Source organism: Equus przewalskii, chromosome 7 (genome assembly GCF_037783145.1).
Source record: "Equus przewalskii isolate Varuska chromosome 7, EquPr2, whole genome shotgun sequence".
Classification (NCBI taxonomy): domain Eukaryota; kingdom Metazoa; phylum Chordata; class Mammalia; order Perissodactyla; family Equidae; genus Equus; species Equus przewalskii.
Genome location: NC_091837.1, coordinates 27098432 through 27122189, shown reverse-complemented (window position 1 = coordinate 27122189; position 23758 = coordinate 27098432). Strand labels below are relative to the sequence as shown.

Sequence of the window (23758 nt, the reverse complement as noted above, 5' to 3'; positions counted from 1 at the left end):
TGTGCTTCCCTCACTGTGGTATGGGATGAGGTGGCTTGCTGTTCACGTCAGAGAGGATACCCTGCAAGTCTGTGACCACTGAAGTTCGAGTCCCCGAAGCTTCCTGCCCGCCGGAGCACCTGTCCTTCCAAGGCCTCTAGTGCACTAGCCACCTGGTTACTTGTTCTGTCCGATCAGCCTGGTGTCATTGATGGAGTGGATCCATGGCATCTTCAGTGGGATGTCCAGGCAGGCCAGGTCTGGGGGCTGTATTTTCACAGCGAGAAGGAGTGTTAATCTAGTCCGGAAAGAGCTCTGTAAGTTCATATTGCTGTCCATCCGCGTGAATACAAAGATTTGTGTGTGTGCATGCATATGTGTGTGTGCTGGGTTGCCATGCAAAATCTATTTAAAAATGTATGCCCAACCTTTACAGTCTGTACATAGCAGGAGAATCCTTGCATCTTTGGGTATGTGTATCTTTAAGTTTCTGTGTTGCCAAATTGCTCTCCAGAATATTTGCACCAATAGGCAAGTTGCATTTGAGGTCAGAGGTTTCTTTACTTTCTGAAATGAGAGGATTTTCCAGAAGGTAGTGCTTGTATATCTTATTTTGGGGTGACATACATCTGGCTTGGTTTTATAGATCTGCAGTTGGTGTCTTGTTTTCCAGAGAAGCACTCATCTTTATGGCTCACCATTTAATTTCTCTGCTGTCAAGAGGCAGAATTAAGTTGTTCCTCTTTTTAAAAGAATGATCTAAGTAGGGAATAATGAATGCAAAATGCTGCAGTTAAACATCAGCAGATAAGCTGATGGATCGGCTGTCACTTAGATTATGCTGTAAACGGAAAGAAAGTAATATTTAATCATTTGCAAAAAACAAAAACAGTGGTGATGGATTTGGTGTACTTTGACTCTGAGTGACTCATTGCAGCAAACTGTTATTTTCCAGTTAGTGGAGGGAATTAAAAGGGCAAAGCAGAGAAAAGCCATTGCTTTCCAGAGCATGCCAGGTCTCCTCCACTGCTGAAACATAGGAACCGTGGCGAGTTAACTGTCATGGGCTGACTGGTGTCCTTCCCAAATACATATACTCAAGTCCTAACCCCTAGGACCCCAGAATGGGTCTTTATTTGGAGACAGGGACTTTAAATGAGCAATTAAGGTAAGATGAGGTCGTGTGAATGGTTCCTAATCCAATGTGACCAGTACCTTTAAAAGACGAGGAAGTGCAGACCCAGATGCACACCAAGGGAAGACGCTGTGAAGACACGGAAAAGACAGCCGTCAACAAGCCAACAAGAGAGGCCCCGAAGGAAAGCAGCCCTGCCTGCAGGACTCTTCCCTTGCCTTTCCCAGCTTCTGGCGGCTCCTGGCATTCTGTGGCTGTGGCAGCATTGCTCCAGTCTCTGCCTTCATGTCCACATGGCCTTGCCCTCTCTCATCTCTGTGTCTTCTCCTCTTCTTTAAGGACACTTGTTATAGGATTTAGGGCCCACTTGGCTAATCCAGGATGAGTGCATCTTAAGATCCTTCACTTACCTACGTCTGCAAAGACTCGTTTTCCAAATGAGGTCACATTCATTGGTTCCAAGTGGATATATCTTTTGGAAAGTCACCATTTGGTCCACTGCAGGGCCCACTGGATAATTCAGTGTTACCTCCTCACCTCAAGATCCTTAATTTGATTAAATCGGCAAAGATTTTGTTTCTGGAGAAGGTCACATTTGCAGGGTCTTGGGATTAGGGTACGGAATGGCTTTGGGAGTCATTATCAGTGCATCACACTACCCAACAGGGCTGTCATGGGGATGAAACTTTTCCTATGCAAAGTGCTTCCAACAGTGTCTGGCGCTGAGTAAGTGACCTGTAAATATTGCCTAAATTAATATCTTTGTTATCCACACCTGGATCAGCAGTGGGGGGAAGACAGACCAAGAGAGTGGTGAGTTTCAGGATAAATGAGAAAGCACATTTCTTTGTAACAAAGAAGAATATTCCCATATGATTAATATGCAGACGAAAGGTTTCCATGTTGTAAGAACCAATTTAAAACACCTATTAGGAATAGTCCTTAGTACCACGGTGATAAATTTCACAGAGAAGATGTATGATGAAAAACGTAATGACCCGGTAAAAAGGCTTAGATTTAACAGGGTTTCTTTCTAAATGCAAATAAGCCGAGTGTGGCTTTTGTGACCCATGCTAGTGCGTCACACCAGCGGTGGTCTCACTCCCTGAGGGTGTCTGCCGGCCCTTCGGGCATTTGAGACGCCCTCACACCCTTGCACACCCCACCCACCACTGGGCCGTGTGGAAGCCGCTGAGTGCGCTCTGGAGAGACGCTCTCAGATCCTGGGAAAAGGGGCTTTTTCAGAGGCAGGTGTAGCCTGGGTGTGAAGGCAGAGAGCTGGGGTCCGTGGTGGCTCCTCCTTCTCTGCTCAGCTGTGTGACTTTAGTCGGGTGACAGACTCTCTCTGAACCTCTTCTGTAAAATGAGAATTTCTTTGCAGGCTCACCGTGGGAAATAAAATATAAAGAGCAGTCTAGCCTGTTAAACATTGTTCTTCTAAACGGTTTCTTCCCTCTGCAGAAATCCACTCTGAAGAATTGAACCCAAGCGCAGTGTTGTTTGCTTCTTTTAAATTTCTTCCTCAACCATGAGGGCAAAATGGATTTTTTAAAACTGAAAGCACACTATTAGGTGAATGAAAATAGATCCTCAAGGATATTTTCATGCTGTATTTTGTTTTTCTTCCCAGAAACCCCTTTTCATTATAATTTTACCTGCTTCAAGGCAACAACAAAATAAAGTAATTGCTTTGTCAGAGCCCAGACCACAGCAGAGTCGGCCCTCCGTGAGAATCTCCTCAGAGAGGCTGAAGCAGTTCTGGGGGGGAGGGAGGACCAAGTGTCGGATGGGGGCCTGCGACACCCAAGCCGAGACCACCGGAGCTGTTTCTCTGAGGCCCCTTCTGATCATCCTGTGTAAGATCATGGTCTGTCCTGTGAACAGAGTGGAGTTTCTGACAAACAGAAATATGTATCTTCCCATGACATCTACGATTAAGTTTCGACCAATGGTGAGTGAGCTGAATGAAGGAGATCTGGGGGTCAGGGTGGGCCTCTGGTCGTCTTTTGGCAGTTCTTAGACACTAGTCAGTCCCTACAGGTTATGAACGAGCGGGTTGTGTAGTAAGGAATTCGGTCACTTAACCTTGCCCAGAGAGAGGTCTGACCTTTGCCCTCTGCTTCTGGGAGGTAATCTGCGTCATGCCCAGTTATCAGGAGTATCTTCGTTTGGGGCAATGACTGGCCACACTGGCTCTTAGAGTGGGGCCAGCTACACCCATTGATTCTAGAATGGGGGCTACCCATGCCAGAAAGACCAGCCCAGGGACTCAGGGTTGGCCTTTGGGTCACACAGTGTCATCGGTTGACTGGAGTCTGAGTTCAATGACTCATGCCTCCAGGATGGAGCCCCAGTAAAACATGAACTCTGAGGCTCGAGAGCTTCCCTGAGTGGCAGTACTCCTATGTATTGTCACGCGCTGATAGTGGGAGGGCAACGTGTCCGGACTCCACAGGAGAGGACAACGAGCTCGTCTGGGACCCTCCAGCGTCCCCTGCATCTCCCCTCTGCCTGATTTTGATCTGATTCCCTTCCCTTTAATAAACCACGACCACAAGGAGAGGAGCTGCAGTGAACTCTGTGAGCCCTTCAAGCACATTGCTGAATCTGAGAATGGTTTGGGGGACCCTCGAACAGGTGGTTGGTGTCAGAAGTGAGGATGGGGGGCTGTCCCTGTGGCCAAGTGGGTAAGCTTTTGCACTTTGCTTTGACAGCCTGGGGTTCACCAGTTCAGATCCTGGGCACTGACCTAGCACCATGCTGTGGCAGCGTCCCACATGGCACAACTAGAAGGACCTACAATTAGAATATACAACTGTGTACTGGGGTTTTGGGGAGGAAAAAAAAGAGGAAGATTGGCAACAGATGTTAGCTCAGGGCCAATCTTCCTCACCAAAAAAAAAAAAAGGAAAGAAAGTAAGTGAGGGTGGTAGTGTGGAGGGGTGTGTGCCCCCTACACTTGGCTGTAGGCTCTAAACTTTGCAGTTTGCCTAAATGTAGGCAAAGGCCAAGTGTTGGGTGTGTCTCTCCAGTTCCTCCCTTTCCAGGGCACATCCAGATTTTCATTTATAATCGTGCTTCTCGTACATGCTGTCAGCACCTCAAATCGCGGGGGCCTTTCCTGCTGGGAGGTCGTGGTGGGAACTAGGCGTCTCTGCAGCATTTCAGGGGGCTGCGTCTGCCTCGGGTGATGCTCTCTCGGCTGCTTCTATTGATTTTCTCCTCCAGGGTGGAGCGCGGGCTTCTCTTGGTTGTCCTTTGAGTCACCGCGGCAGGAGACCCGGGTGTGCGGTGGAGGACGGCGCCTGCGGTCCAGGAGCAGCCCCCGCTGTCCAGCTGTGGGGGAGGGCGGGCTGGTGGTGATGTTCAGGTCTGTCAGGGAAGCATTTCTGAGGGTTCCGTGGCTGTGAACTTTCTTTCTTTGTGCAGGGATGGGGGGGCTGTAGGGTGACCCCTTTCTCTGTGACCTCCAGCCGAGCCGGAGGACTTCCTGAGGGTGGGGAGGGGGCGCTGGCTGGGGCTCCTCTGTGATTACCTGGCCGTCCCTGAAAGACCCTTAAGCGGCCATTCTGGGATCCCCATCCCCGCAGGGGAGCACGGACTGGAGTCCTGGTCTAGGAGAGCTCGGGAGCTGGGCAGCAGTCATGGCGGTGGGTACTTTTCCGCTCTGTTTTCTTGGTAACAGTTCTTTCTTAAGCTAGGAAGTGAATTTATCTTAAATTGGAGTGGAAACAACTTACAATGAAACATTTGCAATTAAAGTATGTTTATCACTAAGATAGTCACATTTTTCTTTTTGAACAGTGCCATTGACGCTAAATATACCACTGAAACTGTAAGAGAAATATCTATTACCTGTTAATAATGGCTATTTTTATTCTATTTATTTCCTCTAGAGGCTTTGTCACAATAAAATAGACGAGAATTGTGCACTGTGAAATTGAGCTGAATTGGGAAGAGCAGGGTTCATAGAAAGCATTTTCACCCCCTGTAGGAGTTTATTGAATTTCTTTTCATCGATTGAGAAAAGTTTCCTCTATTTATGGTGTTTGCTGGTTTGGGGAAATATCTTTTCTTCGCTATAAATCCTCTCAACTCTTTGAAGATGAAGTTAGGTAATTACCTTCATTTGCCTGTAAAATTTTAGGATCTGTAATCAGATCAAATATTCCCAATTATTGGCATAATATCTCTCTTTTCTGCGTGCTTTGTATTTGGAATGTTTTTGCTTTATTTTACTTGTGCAATTCTAAAAGTAATACAAGGCACCATGTGACCTGGAATGACACTCTTGGTCATTTACTCCAGGGAAATGAACACTTATGTGCACACAAAATCCTGTATGTGGATACTCAGAGCAGCTTTATGAGTAACAGCCAAATCAGATGTCCTTCAATGGGTGAGTGGTTAAATATAGCAGTGGTACATCACGTCATGGAATACTACACAGCAATAAAAAGGGGAAAGCTGTCCATATACACATCCATTTAAAAGAATGTCCAGAAATTATGCTGAATCAAAAAATTCAATCTCAAAGTGTTCCACACTGAATGGTTCCTTTTATATAGTATTCTTGAAAGGACAAAATTACAGGGGAGGAGAACAGATTAGCGGTCCCCAGGAGTTAGGGACAGGCGAGGGTGGGGGAGGCTGGGAAGGAGGTGGCATCTCCATAAAAAGGAGCATGCTTGTGCCGACGAAGGTGTTCTTGGATGTGGTGGTGGTTACACAGAGTTACACACGGGGAACAATTGCGTAGAACGAAATACTCAAAGACACGCAAGTGAGTGTGTGTAAAACTAGCCAGATATGAATTATGTCAGTGGGTCATATCAGTGTCCACTTCCCAGCTGTGGGAAGTATGCTATATTTATGCAAGATGGTGCCATTGGAGGAAGCTCAATGAATGGTACATGGGACCTCTCTGCTTTATTTCTTACAACTATTTGTGAATTTACAATAATCTCAAAATTAAAAAGAAATAATTAATGAAACAATACAAGGTCATTGTTGAAAAACTGGAAAGCACAAAGTATAAAGAACCACTGTTACTATTTTTCTCTTGTCCCCTCCAGTGTCTTTATTCCATGTATTTATGACATACTTGAGTCCCGGGATGCGATCTCCAGACTTCTTGTTATGAAAGACAATATGTTCTACATTTTTTAGGATACAGTAATTTGTATTATCTTACCTGTAGGCCACAGCATCCTCGTGCATGCCCTGCCTGTGCTGTAAATCTTTGCGTGGTCATTCTGCCTGGTCTGCAGTGAAATTCAGTTTCTCTCCACTATGAAATGAATGTAAGATTTTATGCCATAAACAGCAACAACTTCCATTTATTTGAAAGGTTTTTTTTAAAATGTGTATGTACATGTACTTGATATGTTGCATCCATATGTCTTCTTTGGGTCAGGATCATGGGTAAATGTTTGAAACGGTATGAATCATACAAATGCACAATGCTATCCAGTAGCCTTATTGCTTTTTTGCAAAATATTGGAAACTGCCTAAATGTCTGCCTTCGCCACCTATCACTGTGTAACAAGTAACACCAATACTTAACAGCTTCAAACAACAAATGGTTATTATCTCACAGTTTCTAGGGGTCAGGCCTGGGCCCGGGATGGCTCAGCTGGATGGTTCTGACTTAGAGTCTCTCCTGAGGTTGTGTCCAGCTGTCGGCTGGGCCTGCATCTCCAGCTTGACCCGGGATGGAGGTTCCCCTTCCGGCTCACTCACTCGGTCATTGACAGGCCTCAGTTCCTCACCACAAAGGTTCCTTGAGGCCTGTGTGTCCTCGGAACATGGCAGGTGTCTTTCCCCGGAGTGGGTGACCCAAGAGAGAGAGCAGTCAAGGAAGAGAGGGGCCAAGATGGAAGCTGTGGTCTTTGCACCCTCATTTCTGCCTCTTGCGTTGACCGCACAGACCGATGACCCTGGCACAGCACAGGAGGGGCTGCCCGAGAGCGTAAATACCAGGAGCGGGATCCCTGGGGCCACACTGGGGCCGGGCTCCGGTGCTGTCCGCACAGGGGACGGTGGTATATAAACTACTGTCCACCACACAAAGGGACTCCCGCCAGGTGAACGACAAAGAGGGCGAGTTCCACAAACTATGGTTTCCAGGAGATATTGTTAGGTAAACATTCTACCTTTTGTGTAAGAAAGAAGGGAAAATAAGAAGACATCCATGTATCTGCTTATGTTTATAAAAACAAATAACAGGAAAATAAGGCAGCTGAAAATGAAGCTGTTGCCCTGAAAAAGGTGGGGCTGGAGGGGCGGGCGGACGGGAGGAGGGGCGGGGCGCTCTGTACACCTTCTTGAATAATTGTGACTTTTGGATGCAGGAAAAAATAAATCAGCAAGGATGGGAAAGGAGTTTAAAGTGATAAAACAGAGTATAAAATGAACAGGTGCAGCCAACTGTATTTCCAATGCAAACTGTAACCACACTGAGGGGAGCAAACTGAAAGAACCAACAGTCAGCCGTTGATGATTAAGTAGCTAGGAACTGCAGTCTTTTTCCTTTTTCACAATTACTGATTATAGCCGTTAGCTGTTCCCCCGCCCATTGTTGACTGTGCTGTTCAGGCAATATGCTCTCTGACCCCCACTAGGTTCCTACAGTTAACATCTCCTGGAGCCTGGGTCACCACGGTCATGGGGGTTTGAGCTGTTTTTCAGGAATTAGAACCCTTTGTCCACTTCAGGTGGATTGACACCAACAGCCCATCCACTGGGCCCGTGCAGGCGTCTGATAGGCAACCTTTTGACGTTAAGAGCTAAAAACTCCACCCCCAGATCATGCTAACGCCGCCATTTTGTGAACATGCATCCTATGAAGAGGCATGGGGTCTGACTACACTTGCGCAGATCAGCAATTATCTCACCTCTCCTCGCCTCCAATCACCTCTCTCCACATTTCAGACCAGCTTGCCCCCCCTGCCCCATAAGTATCCCTGAGTCCCCATTTTCTGGAATGCAAATCTGAGCCTCAGTCTCTTGCTTCCTCACATGGCTGCCTGGTGAGTAAACCCTCTCTCTGCTGCAATCTCGTCATCTCGGTGTTTGGCTTTCCAGGCGGTGGGCAAAAAGGAACCTGGTGTGGTAACAAAACTAAAAAAACAAAACAGAGGACAACCACCTAATCCGTGTGAACGCAGCATTTCCCTGTGTCCTCTGACTCGGGGGCAGAGCGTGGAGGCAGGGCAGAATCACGAACACATTCTGAACCCCTTCAGTTGTAGCAGCTGCGCTGACTAAGACGGGGGTACACCCCACTTTCTTTTCTTCCTTTTAAAGTGCAACCTGTCTTATCAGCCTCAAGGCATAGGGGACCCCAGCGTGCTGTGAAGTTTTCCTTTAGCTGGTGCGTGTGACTGTGGGTTCTTGGGTTTGTTCCTGTCTCTCTACAGGATTGTCATTATGATAATAATGTCCTGAGGTCCAGACCTGCCTTCTCTGACCTGGAGCCTGCTGCTCAGCCCCAGCTCCTACCCCTCGGCCACCCCAACCCCTCCGCTGTCCCACAGCCACCCATGCCCCTGGCCCTCCCCTGTTGCTGCCCCCTCCCTCCCGGGCCTGGAAACACACACATCCTCATGCTCCACCCTCATCCTGTCCCCTTGCTACTTTCCATAGTTGTGACCCTCTCAGGGGGGCTTCTCCAGCCTCTTTTATTTTAATTTTCCCTGATTTTTAAGAATAATTTTGTTAAAATAAAATGAAATGGAGGCCAGGCTTGAAAATCCACCAAGCAGACAGAACCATTTAAGCCATGAGAGCAAAACAAAATCTAGCTTATGTCATGAACATAAGCGAAAACTAACTTAGATTATTTCTTGTAAATGCCTCTGATAATCATCAACAAAGCTGAAGTCATCTTCCCAAAGTGGTAGAAGATAATCATCTTCTAAGCCATCCTGGCATGTCACGCCTCGGAACTTCGTACCAGCTCTGGGTTTGGTCTCTGGGTTTACAGAGAATCTGCTTATCGCTCAGTAAAATGTTCATATCGAGTAGAGCGCTCTGAGTTCTCTTTCAACAGCTTGTTGAGGTGAAATTCGCATAACATAAAATTAACTAATTTAAAGCGAACAGTTCAGCGGCCTTAAGTAGGTCACAATGTCGTTCGACCTTCATCTCTAGTTCCAGAACATTCCATCCCTCCAATGTGCCTTTCCTTGCAGGCTCTGCGCACACTGGCCTTTCTTCTTCTGTAGCCCACTGGTGTCCTCACCTTCCAGCTAGGAAAGCTGCTCCCCTGCCCCTTCCTCATGCCTCGATCCCTCCTTTCTCTCTCTGTTGTTCTTGTCTCCAGCTGGTTCTCCTCTTTCTGCCCTTCTGATCCTCACTCACCCCTCAAGGCCCAGCCCTGTTCCAATCTCTTCTAAAAGAGCCTCTTTGACTAGATTTTTTAATTCATTTTTCCCTTATTGTGTGCATGAGGTGGTTTGACTAAAAATATCCTGGTCTCCTGGTCCTTAGCCTCCTTGAAATAGTACTTAATTCTCTCCTCAAGCAACAGAAACCCAGCTCAAACTGGTATAATCCACAAAGAAAATAAATTTGGTCACCTAGTAATAAAAGTCCAAGAGGACAGCTGACATCAGGCATAGCTGGATCTAGGTGCTATAATAATATCAGGAATCTGTTTCTCTGTCTTTCAGCTTTGGGTTGGCTTTGTTAAACTCCATGGGGTGACAAAGGGGCCCTCAGCAGCTCTAGGCTTTTGTCCCATCATGTGTGCAATGTTCACAGAAGGAGAGCTTCTCTTTCCAGGTGATGTCATTGGCCCAGCCTGAGTCATGTGACCATTTCTGAACCAATCACTGTAACCAATGGAATGGGTTATGCTAATTGGCCTGGCCAGGTCGCATGCCAACCCCTGGAACTACTGATGGCATCAAGACTTCTTGGAACCACATGGACTAAACGTGAAGACTGGGTAAGCTGTCAAAGCAAAATTGGCATGCCACTATCAGAAGAAAGGAAAACGGATACTAAATTGGTTAAAATCAACCTAAATCAAAAAACCCCACCCAGAGGTCTTGATTCTGGGTTCAGAAATCTTGGTTCTCAGGCTCCCAGCATGTCTCATTAAGATGAGTTGGCCAACTTGGATCAGAGAGAGGGGACAAATGGTCACCTTAGGACTAAACAAAATTTTCAAAGAAACTGTCTTTGCAGGCGCTGATCTCGCAGGTTCAAAGCTGAAGTGGAAATTCAGTCTTTGTTGGATACTGCAAACCCCAGCCTGCAGGCTTTGTTCCCAGCAGTCTCCTGACTCTCCTGGGTGGTGGCGGATGGGGCCTGATATTGATGTTAAAGGTCAGTCTCTCATAATGGCCATCATATTGTCACAGGGCCCCTCATTAGTGCCATGTGGGAAGAGTCGAGTGGGCCCCAGTGTCACTTCTCATTCTATTGTTTTAGGCCAATTACTGGTCTCCGCCCCCCACAGGGCTGACCTGGTGCTCACGCCCAGATTTCATCTCTACCTGGACTTCATTCTTCTCCATTAGAATGCACTATTGGATCGTTTGCTAATGAGCTTTCCAAGTTCTGTTGATGTGAGCTGAGCACTGGGCTAGTGCATAAACATTGGTGCCTGAACCCATACGGACCCATCTTCCCTTTCCTGGAACCTAGAGAAATAGCTGCTCCTGTAATGAACATTGTGGCCGTTTCCTATCCTGAGCCATCTTATTCTTGCATTCTCGCACCGGACATGAGCAGGTTTCTCAAGACAAAAGAGAAACATAATTTTTTTTTAATGCAGTTTACCATTTTCTCACTCATGATTCTAGCTGATGGTTGCTCAGCCAGACAAAACAATATCATAATCAATGCATTATAGATGAGAGCACGTTTCCAGGAAAAGAACTCCAGGAGTACTTGCATGGATGTAATTAGCAAAGAAGTTAGAGAAATCACACGCACACAATCCTTTTAACTATGGTTGACTTAAGACCTAATTACTTTAGAGTAATTGGCCTCTCAGAAAGCTTTTGAGGCTGTTGTAATGAATACAATGGGCCAATACGGGATGTGATGGAATCATTGGGTTTTAATTAATTGGATTCGGGGGGATGCACGTTTCCTGAAGGAAAGCCCTTCACTCGGGTGATTTACACTTTGGGATTTCAGAAGCCTATAAAAATTTCTTCCATTGCATTTCTGTCCAGCTGAGGAGTATTGAAGACCACCAGATCAAGTGAAAGTTACAAGAACATCATCCGATTTCCTACTGAAATGATACTCAGCATGTCAATATGCTCCTCGGCTTCTCTCTCTCTCTTTTTTCCAATTTTTTTTTATTGTAGTAAAATACACAAAACACAAAATCTATCATCTTGAACATTCTAAGCGTACAATTCAGTGGTATTAAATATATTTTTAATATTGTGCAATCACCACCGCCTTCCATCTCCATAGCTATTTTCATTTTGTAAAACTGAAGCTCTGTATCTGTTAGACAATAACTCCCTCCTCCCTCCAGCCCCCCGCAACGAGCTTTCTAAGTACCTCATACAAGTGCAATCATACAGTGTTTGTCTTTTTGTGATTAGCTTATGTCACTCAGCAGAATGGCTGCAAGATTTACACACATTATGGTACATGTCAGAATTTCTTTCTTTTATAAGGATGAATAGTATTCCACTGTATGTATATACCACATTTTGCTTATCCATTCATCCATCAGTGGACACTGGACACTTGGGTTGCTTCCATGTTTTAGCTGCTGTGAATAATGCTGCTGTGGACACGGATGCACATATATCTCTTTGAGACCCTGCTTTCAATTCTTTGGAATAAAAAATAAATAAGTGGGATTGCCGGGTCAGGTGGTCACTCTATTTCTACTCTAAGAACAGTAGGCAGAATCTCCCAGAAAGACTACCTTTCAGCAGTTTACGGGATTTGGAGACAGCCAAAAGAGCAGATTAAAAATTAAATAAGTTAAAAAGAAAGACTACCTATTCTGGTCTCATTGTATTAAATAGCTCTAATAACTTGCAGACATTGCAGAACCAAGCGAGGCACTGTGACACATCTTACCACTCAACCATCAGTCTTGCCAGTTATAGCAAAGGGTAATTAAGACCATATCCAATTCAGTGTGCCCTCAAGACAGCCTCCCTAAGTAAAGATCAGCCCCCTAATGTGACAGAAAGGCAGTATGCACGACATACACAAAACTGCCCCCCCACCCCCCCCACCCCCACCCCCCCGCCCAAGAAGCAAGAAAGCCCAGACAGGACTGAGGGGAAGAAATCAAGGGTGGAGAGCAGAGGACAGCCTGGGGGCGGGGCAGTGTGGTTTTTATGTGGCTTTTAATCTATAAATTTACTTCAGGCGTTCAGGCTGCTGGGCCAGCAACTTGATTCATTCTATTCGCTGTACTGAAACTCCTCTGCTATGAACACGTTCATTTCTTTCCTCCCTGCCCCCAAGTCATCCAGTGAACAGACTGTGCAAATAACCAGCAATAACTACCTTTGCTGGCCAGTGATATTACACCTGCGCACTTGGTAAACGCAGCTGTATGCAGTTTCCAGGTGGTGGACCGCTGCACTGCTAACCTGTCCACCGCCCACAGCTCATAAGGCAGCTCGTGGACCAGCAACACATTCAGCAAACCTTTGCTACAATGTTCACTTAACAGGGTTCTGAGGTTATGCCATTTCCTGGTGCACAAGAAAAATACAGGCATACAAAAGGATTGATGTGAGAACGCAGGTGGAATCAGCTAAGGAGAAAAGAAAAGGGGAAAACCCATTAAGATGTTTGATTCAGTTGACCTGTGCCTACAGGAAAACCTCTGCTCATGTATTCTTTCTGAAGATGAAAGGGAAAAACAGACCCAGCTCGTGAAAGTTCATGAAAGAAACTGGTGGCTGTCAGAGAAACAAAGTGGTGGAATTCTGGGTGCTTCTGTGGCTGCAGCAATGTGACATGACAAGTTTTTAAGGCTCTGTCAATACCATTAATATTTATGACCCATCTCAGGAAAACGTCCGTTGTGCAGCACATTCATCAAAGACTTCTGCTCAGGAGTTGTTGTGTTTTGTTGGGCAATGGGCCCTGATTGACAAAATTGAGAGCGATGATGGGAAGGGTTTGATTTGCTTCTGTTTTACACGTCCTTAAAGGGGTAAAACCATCAGGAGGCTGTATTCTCAGAAAATAATTTTCTTTACGAAAAAAAAATCCCGTTCCCTGTTGACAGGTGAACTGGATTAATTACCACAATGTGGACTCCTAAGTATGCAAGTTGTCTACAGTTGAGGGGCATCAAGTTGCTCCCGCTTTCCACCTCCTTCTCTGATTTTGAGATACTGCTTAGAGATGCCAGACGTGAACCCTTGCCTCCAGTGTTTCTCTGCCTCTGAGCTGATCAATAGAACAATCCCCTCGCCAGGGCTGGGGAAATGTGGAAGTGTGCGTGGTTAAGTGAGGTCAAGAGCCCTTAGATTACATCCTGCTCCCACACTGACTTCAGTCGTGTGATCGAAGACTGGCTCCTTAGCCGTCCAGAGCCTCACTTTCCCTCTCTGTGAAGGCGGTAGTACAATTCCTGCTAGGACAACCTTTATCATAGGTTACTTCGAGGATTAAATGAGGCAACAATTTATGCACAGTTCTTGTTACAAAGTAAGAATGTGATCCATGTCAGCACCTTTTTGTAAAATTAGTATTCCCATGGCTTAAAAAGGAGATGCTCAAGAGCAGTGGTGAAATTGAAAGTGTTTCACAACAGGGCGGCGTGGTCCCTGGCGGATTGGAACAGATGCAGCTTGTCCGTACCTGCTACAGCCCCTCCGCTCCCCCCAGGGCACAGCAGCTGTGTCTCAACTGGCAAGGGAATGTTGCAACGCATCTTTTGTCGTCGTCGTCGTCGTTGTTGCATGGCTTACCGCAGAGCCCAGCAAGCCGTGTTCTAAATAGCTCTGACTTCGCAAACTGCCAAGACGGCATTCTTGCCGGGCTTCTCTTTCCGGAGCCGAGGGGATCACGGGCGGCAGTCCCCGGGGTGCCCACCAGATGGCGCGCACAGACCAGCGGCGGCCGCACCTGCCCCGGGGCTCCGCGAACACCTGCCCCTCGCCCGGCGTCTCCCCGGTGGGGGGCGGGCGGCTCCCCGGCCCCTGGGCCCCCGGGACTCGCGATCTCCCGGCGCCCGAGAGCGGGGACCCCTCCTGCCCCCCAGCGCTCGGCGCGGCGCCTGCCCGCACCTGCCGCGTGGCGCCTGGCGGCTTGGGAAGGCGGTGCCTCCCTCCGCCTCGGGCTGGATGGACGTCCTGGGCGGCTTTTTTTCTCGAAAGGCTTTATTGCTTTTATTTAAAATAATCCATATGCACTATAAAAATTTGAAGCTTAAGAAGAGCCCAAACCCCAGCCCCCTCCAGTCTGACTGGTTACGTTAGAGAATTCTTCCAGGTCCGCAGAGGGATGAATGGCTGGCTGGCTGGCTGGCTAAGTAACAAATGGACATCATATTTTATAACAACGGAATCCTATGAAATGCAGCTATATTTTATTTGTGAGAGTGTTAAGTTCCTTTTCATTTATAAATAAAAGAAGACAAAGATCTTCAAGTAGACTTGCTGTATTTGGTAAAACAAACAAACAACAACAAAAGAGCTGAGAAGAGATTTTGACTTTTTAAATAACCCTGGTAAAGTGAAGGAAGGAAAGCTTGTATAAACAACGATTATATCATTATTACTGTAGCTGCTGCTTCCCTGGCTACCACTGCCCCAGCCTCCACCTGCCTCACCGCACCACCTCTGTTTCTTTCATGATGCAGTCTTAGCCGGAGATAAGAGACAGACTCCCTTATTTGAAAGTTGAAGAAATGGCACTCAGATTTCTTGCCACTTGCCCCGTCTGGCTGTTTATTAGCTTTGCTGTTTTTGCGATGTCAAAAGCTGTAATGTTGATGGCTCGCGTGGAGCCTAATTCCTGTGTTTCTTTATTATTAATTCTCTGCCTACGTGAAGCTCATCTTTCTTGCTCCATCAGTTACTCCCATGCCATCTGCTTCTTTGCACCGTCAGAGATGCTGGGCGGGATTTTTATCTGCGTATAGCCACTTGTTGTTGTTGTGGGATTACATTTTTATTCCTTTATTCTCATTTTAGTGTGATCTAGAGGATAGATGAGATTAGGCCAATGGTTGGTCCACCATAATTCCAACTTTCTTCTGAAATTGTGGAGTGCTGTTCAGATTTAGGGGTTTGTCAGTCATTCCTTCCACATCTAATGGAGGGCCTGGTGCCAGCACTGGGTGGGGGGAAGGGGCAGGGGGGAAGCCAGGATGGATACAGAGATTCAGTTTGTGGCATCGGTGATGTCAGCAAGGGCTTTCTACCCAGAAACAGAATTCTCCTATTTTTGTGTGAAATTTCTTTAATGAAGAAGGAAGTATTCTATCCCACTATTAAAGATCGAGCTAAAACCCTGACATCCTCGGGTGGAGTAATCGTTCCTTCATTTATTTAGACTCAGCTGGAGAAGCTACTGGTTCTTTTCTGAGAAAAGGAGTAGAGCATTTAGAAAAGACCAGAAGGGGTGATGTGGACCACGGGGAGACCTGCCACCGCTCCCATTTTCCCAGAACCACCTTTGATTCTGAAAAACGCCCACCCTTGGCTGGTGATGGTTATATGGTCCTGCGCTTTTTGTAGAGAGGAAGCTCGCAGACTGGGGAATAAATTAGCACAAGGAGCTGTCCAGGCAGCAAGAAACTGATGGGCCAGAACTCGGTGTCGTTTCAGGGACCCGGGGACTTGCATTAGTCTCTCAGTTCCCTTCGGGACTCCTTTGGGGGCTGTTCAGAGTTCCCGCTGGAGAAGCGGCCTCGGAAAACCAGGCTCGCTTCTGCAGGGCATGGTAGTGTCTGGGCGTGATAAAGCTGCTGTGCCTTCTGTCCCCAAATGTCAGGCTGGCCCAGACCTTACAGTTCCTCTGACCCGCCAAGAAGGGAGGAAAGAGGTGTTCAGGCGCATCCTGAAAGGTGAGGCTGACTGCACATGCCTTCCCCATGGGTGGTGGCAGGCCGCTGCTCAGGGCAGTTACAAGTCAGAGGGAAACTGAAGCTGCTGCTGATTAAGAGGCATCTTCTCCAGGGACGATGCCATCGACATGAATTTCCCAGGTGTAAAGGTGGTACAACAGGCTGGCCAGGTCTTGCTGACTCCACAGGTGTTCTCATTGTCTTTCAGACCATCAGCCTCCTGAGGACAGGTCACGGGTTTATAAAACTCCCATAGTGCCTAAGGCAGTGCTGCCGGACCAGAGGTCAAGGGGCTTCAAATCACATTTCTCCAGGTTCGCGTGTGGATGAGCAGAGGTGGGGGGTGGGGAAGAGAAAAGAAGGCTGATGGAGGCACATGAACGGGCAGCTCATTCCCCATCTAAAGCGCGCCACCGCTCATCTCCACTCCACTGTTCTCACATGGGAGTGAAGCCCCGGATTGCCAGATCTTCCATATTTTCATGACAGGCCAAAAATTTTAAATGAAAGTTTTTTTCATGTTTTTAACTGTTATCTCAAATTTTTAAAAGGAGGTAAAGCACAGTATGGCCGACGGGCAACATTTTCAGGCAGGTGGTCAGCTGTGGACGGAGCCCCCGTTGAGGGCAGGGCCTCTCCACTTCTTCATTCTGCACCCTCTGCAGAGCCCAGCGTGAGGGACCAGTCAGGACTGTTTAGGTGTCTAGGGGTGGCTGGCTGTGCTTCTGCAGCATCAGTAAACATGTCACATGGCCCTAGCACATTTTGCCTGCAAAATCCTCGCAGCTGGAGCCTGAGGCTGGCAGTGACAGAGAGTCTGATACCCTGACTCAGTCTCGTTGGCTGAGACGTTGATGCCCTAGTAGGTCAGCTGTGTCTACCTGGGCGCATACCCTTTTCCTACAGCATAGACGGGCAGACAGCAAACCCTCGATTCAAGCCCAGCTCTCCCACTTACTAGCTCTAACCCTGAGCCTTCTACTTAGTTCTGGTGCATCAGTTTTCTCATCTGTAAAAAGGGGCCAAAGATAGTGTCCACCTTGCACATTGGTTGTGAGGGTTATAGGAGTTGATGTGGATAAAGTGTTTAAAACATTGCCTGATGCATAGCGGGCCCTCTACATTCGTCATCATCACCATCATCCTCCAAAGAGGTTATTTAAAAAAAAGGAATTGTTTGAAATTAACCAAATCACACCATGGATAAAACCATAGATCTATTTTGCAAGTTACCATCTTATTGCTCCTGAATATTTAGGTATCAAATGATAGAAAAAAATCCAAAATAAACTGATTTAAGATGTAAAAGGAGTTAATTAGCTGATGTAAGTGACTAAAGCAAGGACTGGTCCGTCTCCAGATCCAGGTGGCCAGCGATGTTCTCAGGAGGGCTTCTCTTTCCTCATTTCTTGTTGAGTACTTCCTTCCTTCTCTCCTTCATTCACTCGCTCACTCATGCAGTGCCTGGACTGGCAAATGTGAATACAGCAGGTGGCGTGTGGGTGAAGAGAATGAGGAATTACTGGATGGAGGGGGACGTTTAGCCCCGTGGGTTAGCTCAGGTGAGGCCACAAGGAAGGCCACGGCACTCAGGCCCAGCTTCCGTGAGGGCTGTGATTTTCTCTTCTCCTTCCACAACCCGGCCCACCGTCCCCTACAGAAAAGCATGGACTTAAGACATTTTTAAGAAAAAATTCTGTAGTAGAAGAGTGACTCTAAAAAGTACAGTTGACCCTTTACCAACTTCTCCAGATCCCCAGAGTGTGACACCAAGTTCCCTGGAGGAATTTAAAGCAGGAGGAACGCCCGTCTGCTCCCAGGTTGCTGGGGAGACGGTACTTACATGAAATTAGCATTCCACACAGACGGCAGAAATACACAGATGAGACGTCAGTGTGGATATACAGCTACAGATAAGGATAAAATACACGAGTATGTCTTTAGAAGTCTTAAGAAACATTATTACTCTTATGACTTATTTTTTGCACAGTTTGAGGTTTGCTTTTTCTTTTCTTTTCCCTTCTTTTATGTTGTTTTCAAAAGATATGGTTAACATTTATAAAAAATCCCCATAAGGACACTTATATTAAAATTATTCCCTAAAAGCAAAACAAACCAACTCAGCAAACACACACGCTTTCTAAGACTCCAGGTGGAGGAAGCATGACCTGAACCAGGACTCCCTGGCACCACCTGTGGCCTTCCCAGCCACCTAGAGTGACTGCTGCCCTTGGATCAGCTCCAGGAGTGGGCTTTGTCATTGGGGAAGGAAAGAGGAGATAGAGAGAGATAGACGGATCCATCCCTGGCTGTTTCCATGCGACAAAGGCAGAGCGAGGAGCAGAGGTGGGCCGTCTGGTCCTGATGTTGTCTTGGCCAGTTTGAGCAGGGGAGAGGAAAGATGCCACGCATCAGAGACAGCAGGTGGCAAAGCAGTAAATCACAGGGATGAGGAACACCGGGAGCTGGAGTCAGGCCAGCATGGGTTCACATCTCACCTTGCACGTTCTGGCTGTGTCACCTGGGGCAAGTCCCTGAATATCCCTGAGGCTCCATGTCTGCATCTGCCAAATGGGGGTGGCAATGCTCCTCAGAGGCTGCTGGGAAGGTCAAAGGCGTCTTGGCTCCAGAATCCACGCTCAATCGCTACCTCAATTCTCTGGTTCTCCCATCTGCCACCCCCACCCCACCCCACCCAGGCCTGCTCCACTCATCTGTGCACTTGGCTCTTGTTGACATTGGAACTGTATCCCCGCCTCATCCAGCTGTATTTCAATAGCTGAAGGTTCACACATGGTATTTGATTTGAATGGTAACATTGGAGATCATCTAATCAAGCTTAGTCTCCAAGGGAAACTGAGGCATGGTGGGGGGTGGCTTTTTCCGAGTCTTCTATTTGTTCTCCAGAATCAGAGAGAATTTGTTTATGATACCCAGGCAGGTAGGAGCTGAACTGACCTAAAAACCCACATCTCCTGAGTCCTAGTTCTTTCCTGTGATGAGAAATAACCACGTGGAGTCACCTGTGACGATTTCCATGGCCTCCGTTAGGTGGTCATCACTGACTTTAGTGGTGCAGCTGTTGGATGTCACCGTCCCAGGCAGAACGCAGACCCTCATTAGCATCAGATCCACGAGTGCATCTCGAGAGAATAACTGTTAGACAGTCTCTTGGACAGAGGCCCTTGGTGTTTCACCAGGAGCTCATTCTCCTTCAATTGCCTATTGACTAAGCGTTTTATTCCCGGTAGGTGAATGATTACTCAGTGTTTCTGATGTGAATTCCGCTTCAAAGGGCGTCATTTGTAACTCTGAGAACAAGCCTCTAATATAGAGAAATGCTTGTTAATCAACTCCTCCAGCAGCATTTGGTTTCGGAAATCTAGTTTGTAAAGGATTTACTAAGCTTTGGTAATTCCAGCGTTCAGGAGGTTCTTCCAGCCCCATTCTTTGTATTGACAGATCGGATTTTCCCACCAGGCTTCCCTGACTCAGCAAATGGCACTGCCATCCTCCCGGTTACTCAGATTGAAGATCTGGGAGCCATCCCTGGTGGTTCTCCATTTTTATGCCTCATCTGGAGCCCATCAACAAGTCCTAGAGGCTGTAACCTCAAAGATACACCCGGAATCCAACCACTTCCCTCCATCTCGCTACCAACCCGAGCCTGACCACATCCTCTCCCCCCAGGATGGTCGCCGTGCCCTCCTGACTGGTCTCCCTGCCTGCTGGATCTCACCTGCCTACGTATTCTCTTCATGGCTCTTCGCACCCTCCAACATCTTCTTGTTACGTTTGTTTACATCTCTCTCGCGTCCCAGGAATGTCAGGTCCGTGAGGACAGTTCATGTTTGTTTTCATACTTCTGTCTTCTTACAACCTAGAACACAGCTTGACATCTGGTGGGTGTTCAATGAATTTCTGTTGAAGACGTAGTGGCAGGAAGAAGGGCACAGATGACACTTTCAGCCTGGGAGTCCCCTCAGCCTGTCTCCTTTTCTCCATCATTCCACTCTTTCTCTTCTTTACTTTTCCCCTCCTCTTTACATCCACCGTGCTCCCATCTTTCCTAGGACAGCTGCGTTTTGGGTTGGGCAGCGGGTGATAGAGGAACGAGGTGAACCTACCCTGCAAAGACACATAGGGTACTGAGATGCAGAGCATGTGTGAGAAGGGGCGTTCTCTATGTAATCATCGAAGTTAGCATGTGATCATAAACAGGGTCGACGCCCAGGAGGCAGCTGCTGAATGAATAAACGGAGAACACGAATGGGCTCGCCAGACAAAGGGAACGTGGGGAGAGTGTTTAAGATCAGTGAGGATAAGTGGAAAAGAGGGCGGTATGGTTAAAGAGCAAGAGAGGGGGAAAGATTCTATCGGACATCGTAGGCCGTACTGCAGGCTCTTTCCATCTTACAAAACCTGCGTCTCTGGTGAGATGGGGTTTGAGAAGAGCAGGGTCTGGTAGACACTTTAATGGGATTGCTCTGACTGCTGTGTTAGCAAAGACTGAAGGGGTCTAGAGGGAAAGCCGGGACTCCGTGGGGCGTGCTGCATTGATTGAGGCAAGAGTCGATGGTGGGTTAGGCCAAGGATACAGTTCTGGAGCTGGAGCTGGTAAGGAGCGGTCATATTCTCGACACGTGAAGGACGATTTGAGAAGATGTGCTGACGAATCTCATATGGGCTATGAGAGAATGGTGGCACGGAGATTTGTACCTCAAAAAACAGAAAGGATAGAGTTGTAGCTAATTGAGACAAGAAAGCTTTAGAGGAAGTTGTTTGGTGAGGATGGAGGGACAAGCTTCGAGAGCAGAGCTCAGTAAATGATGACTTGGGGCCAAATGTGGCCCAGGGACTACTTTTGCAAATAAAGTTTTCTTGGAACACCCCTATGCTTATTTGCTTGTGCATTTTCTGCGACAGCAGACTGGAGGGGCAGCAACAGAGGCTGTGTAGCCTGCCAAACCTAAAATCTTCACTATCCATCCCAATAAGACCTCTGTCTCTAGCATGGAATTATCGTTATCTGTGAATTGAGTGATTTAAAATAAAAATTAGTGTATTTTATAAAATTCAACAATACAGTATATGTGAAAAGTTAGAAATAATGTTGGACCTGGCATTTTGAAAGCCTAATACATTTTCCAGGCAAAAGTTTATGTTCAAACTTTACGTCTGCGTCTGACCTCTTCAGTGGGGGAGCAGAGGCCAGTGGGGAACGTAGGATCTGTGTCTTGAACTGAGAGAATGACTTTGTCAAGAGGACAAATGCCTCCTCTTGGTCTCTGCCGCCCCCCACATTCCCGTGTGAGAAAAAGAAGTAACCTTTCCATTTTCTCTTCAGTTCCTTGTAGGAATAGCTCCTGTCACTTCGCATTCTCTGTCACTATCCAGGCTCATTTAAAACTCCATCTGATAAAATAACCTGCATGATTTTCTTCTCAGATGAAATGAGAAGAAAATAATGATCACAGAATTAGATATTGGCACCCTGTTGGTAGTTGGCTCTGACCTGCTGGGGAAGATGCAGATAAAAAAGTAGCCCAGCTCGTGTTTGTCTCCTGGACTGATGCAGTTTTCTGGGTCCCAGAGGGTCCCCGTCTCCCTGAGGTGACAGGATTTTTCTCTCAGCAGAGACGGAGTGAGGGGCCCTCTGGGCTGAGGTTTGGGGAGGGCAAAGGAGAAGCTGCTCTTCCTCTGGCTCCACTTTTTAACCACTTCCTGGTGGCAGCATGATTTTGAGTTAGAGCCTAGACGAAACAGTGGAGCTGAGCCCCAGAGAGTATGATGCCATCTCATTCGAGGTTAGCAAATATACGATTCAGGTAAGAAATTAGGAAAATGGGTGCTAGATTATTTTGCAATTTGAGTTTGTTGTACAAATGGAAAAAAAACCCATTAGTTTCTTCAAAACAGTTAGAGAACTGATAGACGAGAAAGATTGACTTTTCTCTAAAAAGAGGAGAGATTCAAAGAATTTTCTTTCTTTGTGTGTGTGTTTCTCTAGCAAGATAAAAGTTAGTCCCGAGAAGTAAGCCCACTTACATGCTTAAAGATTCAGGCAAAGAAATGATGAAGTTGCGTTTAATATACAGCTGTGAAGACAAAAATAGATTTATATCTAGCAGTTTCTTTCATATGTATTTGATTCTTGAAACACTATTTGTAAGTGCTGGAGCAGCACATTAAAATTGCTCTGGATTATAATAATTTAGCAAACCACTTACTTTATATATTAATCTTAATAGATGTATGTCTATTAAGAAAAAGGTGGTGAATAATTTAACAAACACAAAAAGTGCACGTTGTAATACGTCCTGTAACTTATGTTTTTTAATAATGGAAGATTGTATTCAATCCTAACATCACAAAGTTCCTCTGGGAAGGTTAAAATGGAAGAAAGAGAGAATGGATTCGTTTTCGCTGAGTTCTGGTTCTTGCTCCCTTCTTTGAGCTTGTTTTCAACAACAGAAATTTCAAACACACAAGAGAAGGTTGCAGCTCTCTGAACGATTTGCCCGTAATGACATGCAATCTTCTTGATACATTTTTCATAAAAAATGTCTGAATTCGACAAGTTCTTCTGAGAAGAGTTGTAGTTCTTGGGGAGCGGGGGTGATGGCCGGCCCAGGTGAACATTCAGACTTTGTCTCTATGATGAAAGGACCCCACGGTTTAAATGCCCCAACTCAGCTGGCTTAACAGCACCCAGTTTACTCCATGAGACTATCTCATAGCTTTGTATGTATTGTTTCCAGATATTGGATATGAAGAATAAAGTGTTTGTAAACAGCCGTGTACGAGTATTTTGAGTGAAATATGTTTTCATACCTCTTGGGTAAATATCAAGGAACCATTCCATCGTCTGTTGAGAAGTCTGCTGACATTCATATCTTTCTTTCTTTGTACCTAATGTTTCCTTTTTTCTGTGACGTCCTTTGATTTTCCTCTCTATCACTGATTTTCATCAATTTCATTTTCATGTGCCTTGCTGTGATTTTCTTTTTACTTTTTTCTTTTTGGTGAGGAAGGTTTGCCCTGAACCAACATCTGTGCCAGTCTTTCTCTATTTTGCATGTGGGATGCCTCCACAGCATGGCCAACAAGTGGAGCATGTCTGTGCCCAGGATCAGAACCCATGAACCCGGGCCGCCAAAGTGGAACGCACAGAACTTCAACCACTCAGCTGTAGAGCCAGCCCCCGTGATTTTCTTTATGTTTAGACCACTTTGGGTTTTTTGAACTTCTTGGAATTGTAGGGTTTTAGTTTTCATCAAATTTAGATAATTTTTGGCAATCATTTCTTGGAAATTACTTAATTTAGCAATTTATTTATATATCTGTATCTCTTTCTATTTTTATATATATCTATGCATCTATATATCTTTTCCTTTCCTTCTGAGACTAAAATTATATGCAGATTAAACAGCTTGATGTTGACCTTCAGGTCCCTGACTTGTTGATTTGTTGCAGTCTTTTTTTCTTTGTTCTTCATTTTTAATATTTTTCTATTGCTATGTCTTCAAATTATTTTCTCTTGAAATGCATCATCTGCCACTAATCCTGTCTAGCATATTTTTCATTTCTTGAGTTTCCATTTGGGTCTTTTATTA

General features: G+C 46.2%; 1 protein-coding gene across 2 annotated transcripts in view; it reads left to right on the top strand.

Moving 5' to 3' along the window:
* The first annotated feature begins 7267 nt into the window (after positions 1-7267).
* Positions 7268-23758, top strand: part of LOC139084909 (transmembrane protein 132E-like) — a 40569-nt gene continuing 24078 nt past the window's right edge. For both annotated transcript variants that reach the window (XR_011542847.1, XM_070630326.1), the window contains exons 1-2: positions 7268-7384; positions 9902-10067. Coding sequence is in view for 1 of the 2 variants with exons in the window: in XM_070630326.1 (XP_070486427.1) it covers positions 9966-10067 (102 nt within the window). In the remaining variant the exon portion in view is untranslated. The remainder of the gene's footprint in view (positions 7385-9901; positions 10068-23758) is intronic.